Source organism: Papaver somniferum, chromosome 2, assembly GCF_003573695.1.
Source record: "Papaver somniferum cultivar HN1 chromosome 2, ASM357369v1, whole genome shotgun sequence".
Taxonomy (NCBI): Eukaryota; Viridiplantae; Streptophyta; class Magnoliopsida; order Ranunculales; family Papaveraceae; genus Papaver; species Papaver somniferum.
The window spans coordinates 71438339-71441808 of NC_039359.1; the positions used below are offsets into that span (position 1 = coordinate 71438339).

General features: G+C 36.5%; 1 protein-coding gene across 1 annotated transcript; it reads right to left on the reverse strand.

Annotated features, from left to right (window-relative positions):
* Positions 1-912: 912 nt before the first annotated feature.
* LOC113353507 lies at positions 913-2460 on the reverse strand. Its single transcript, XM_026597076.1, has one exon. The coding sequence runs from the start codon at positions 2412-2414 to the stop codon at positions 1005-1007; it is 1410 nt and encodes a 469-aa protein (XP_026452861.1). The 5' UTR covers positions 2415-2460; the 3' UTR covers positions 913-1004.
* Between the last annotated feature and the right edge of the window lie 1010 nt (positions 2461-3470).

Here is a 3470-nt window from a genome sequence, read left to right on the forward strand (position 1 = left end):
ATTTGGCTTCTTTCTCATGATCGAGTAATGACGGCGGATAAACTTTTAATAAGAGGTATGAATGTCTCTAGTGTATGTCGTTTTTGTGAGGAAGACAATGAATCAAGTATGCATTTGTTTTATGGTTGTTGGAGAATTCGGAGAATATGAGACTATTCTGTTGAAGGGTGTCAATTTGGATGGTCATACGACCCTAATGTCATTACATCTATGAAGACTTGGAAGTTTAATTGGGGAGACGAAAGACTAAGTCGAATATGGAATAACATTCCGGTTGCTATATGGTGGTGTGTATGGAAACAACGAAATGCAAGAACCTTCGATAACAAAAAGAAAACTTTGGCAAGCCTCATTAGAGATATCAAATTACAAACGTTTTTTTTTTGGGCCGAATCAAATACAAAAATGTTGGGGCTTACGGCAAATATCGTGATCTCTCTATGTGATCCATTATACCGGCCTCCGTCATAAATTGTTTTTTCGTGTTTTTTATTTGGGTAGCCGAATCCCCTTTCGGTTCCCATTTTTTTGTTCGGTCGTAATCATTGGGTTAAGGTATCCCTTAAGTGCATTTTTTCAATGAAATTTCTATTTGACCGATTAAAAAAAAAAGACTGGAGAATTTCAGTTGACGCATATAGCCAGCGACACATTAATCACAATTTAGACTAATGGAGATAAGTGACTAACAATGCATTAGAACTGAAGTATATACAGTCACAATTGTTTACAATATCAGAACAATGTACAGAAATTTGAAATGGGTAGATGAAAATTCAATAAGGTTACATGTGAAACATAAAACATCAAGTTATCTGCTTTTTTCTGCCAAAGCTAAAATATAAACCAGTAAAGGATAAAAGACATTATTGAAACCTGTATAGGTGTTAGAATGCAGATAAAGAAGCGAAATGGTTGTAAAGAAAGAAATATTGCCATGGTATGATCAAACAACATGAACATTATAAGTTGCAAGAATTGGTAACAAACAATTTGAGAAGCACTCATAGAGACCTCGGTGGTTTCTCCAACAATGCAGATAGATAAACTTCGTCTTTCGATTTAGGAGAAATAACCCATTTATGTTTCTTGTACCTAAACTGCAGAAACATATACATGAAGTCATCCAACTCAGTTTTCTTGCAGAAGAAACGGTCTACCCAGAGCAATCCACCAGGTCTCAGAATTCGATCCCAGTCGAACAAGATAAAATCCATTAGTTGCAAATCAATCCAACCATCTAAGAACCCAATTGTATGAATCAAATCCATAGTATTATCAAAAAATGGCAGTCTTTGATTCAATGTTACATACAAAGGAAGCAAACCTCTTAACGCAATCATCTCGTTGAAAGGCGCCCCGAGGTTAAGAGCAGTCGAGATAATTGTCACATTTTGTTCCCTCATTCTTGCAGCAAAAGTTCCAGTACCTATACCAAAATCAAGGCCTATTCTTATCTCCCCAGGCTTAACTTCAAGAACATCACTAATTCGAAAAGTTGGCGCATTTGGTGTACTACTATTACCCATCCACTTAATTTTCTCCTTTTCCATCTCAAAACATCCACTGCATTTGGTATAACCTCGTTTTGGATTCTTGGCTTCTAAACACTCAAAATTTCTGCACTGATAATTAGCCCACCGAACATTTCTTCCGTCCGGCAATTTCCATAACGACTCATTAATCGAGTATGGCCTCAGATATAGCTTCGATGCTCTGGTTAAACAACGCCTCCTAGGTAACGGATCGCATCCGTTAATCATAAGCTTCTGCGCTAAAGGCCAATCATCTTTACAGTAAGAACCAATGTCGTAATTCATGTACTCTTCTAAGTCCTCCTTCATTAGAACACAAGCATGTCCTATTGTGTTGTAAATCTTTTCTGTTCCATATATATTCACCTTTCCGACTCTATTCGTTTTCGCGGTTATGTACTTGCGAATCTCTTCCACTACAAACGAGTTGATTAATGGGTCTTCAACTGAGGGAGTACTCGCATTTCTTGTTTCTTGAACTTTCGGTAGTCGAATCTGTCGAAGAGAAATATGAGCACTATAAAGAGGTTGAATCACTTCATCCTCCAAAAACTTCTTATACTCCGATTTGTCGATACTACCTCTGCCATCTTTGTCTATCTTTTGTACAGTAGATTCAAGCTGATCTTGCAAAGTTGCCATTTTCATTAACACTTCTTCAACCCGATCTGATAAAGCTTTCGTATCGAAACCACTGTACGAATCTCTAACACCATAAAAATGTTTGCAGATGTCCTCATCGTGCATAAAAAAACCGGCAGAGTAAAATCGAAACAAACTCGTTATACTTACTAGTATTACAAGTCCTCCTAAGAGAATCTGAATTGAACCCATCACTCTTGCAAGTTTGCAGCATCTTGGTGAGCAAACTTTCCTCATCTTCCTTCTCTCCGAAATCGATCTGGGTTGTCAAAATTTCATTATATATTCAACTTCAACCTTTTTCTACTCAGTGTAGCTCAGGAGTTACTAAAAGTGAGATCCGGAGAAACACTAAAAAACACGCATTTTTTTTGTATGTTTGCGTGATGCAACCGCTGTTGAAGGGTGATAAACCATGTGTTTGTCACCCAACTTGACAAAATTTTGTCACCTACTAGTAATGGCTCCAACTTCGTAAGTTGAAATATATATTTAAATATAATTAAACTTCGAAATCTGGATTCCGGATGAGGAAATTAAGGAAAATTTAGTGTTAGATTGGAAGGGTTGACTCAAGAACTAGTAGGATTATTATATGTAGCGGTTGCTGGGTTGTATTATTAATTACAGCATCAGCTTGAATTGTGGAGTTCTTAACATGTAGTGTTTCATAATTCTTCATCAATTCAGGTAATGCAGTTGCAGTTTCTTATATTCACTTGCAAGATTTTTCCAGAACACTGCATTCTGTAACTTGTTGATATGCAATAATTATGAACCGTTTTTTTTGGGCACTACTCCATTTTGGAGGAGTACTATTTGATAATAATATCACCCTATAATTATAAGGGGTTTTCTAAAGTGTGGAAATGACTAATCTATCATTAGCCTAATTTAATTTAAAACCAACCCAATAACCACCTATATATAACGACCACCACCACCACCGACCATCACCTACCACCTTTGACTACCACCACTACCAACCACCACCATCTCTCTATATATATAGCTTAATTTAAATCATTAACAAAGATATTCCCACAAACTCATTACTTGTCATTCGTTTTTGGTGGGAAAAATGAAAAGTAATCATCAAAATGAGTTGAAAATGGAAGTTGCAGAGAGAAGTTCGGCTAGAATTATGTGAAAACTTTGTTGAACTAGCCGAACTCAACTTTAATGGAGGTTTTTCTTTTTTTTCAGAGAAAAGTTCGGTTACGTCGCAAAAAAAATGTCTCAGCCGAACTTTTAGTTCGGTTACGTCGCAAAAAGTTCGATTACGTCGCAAAA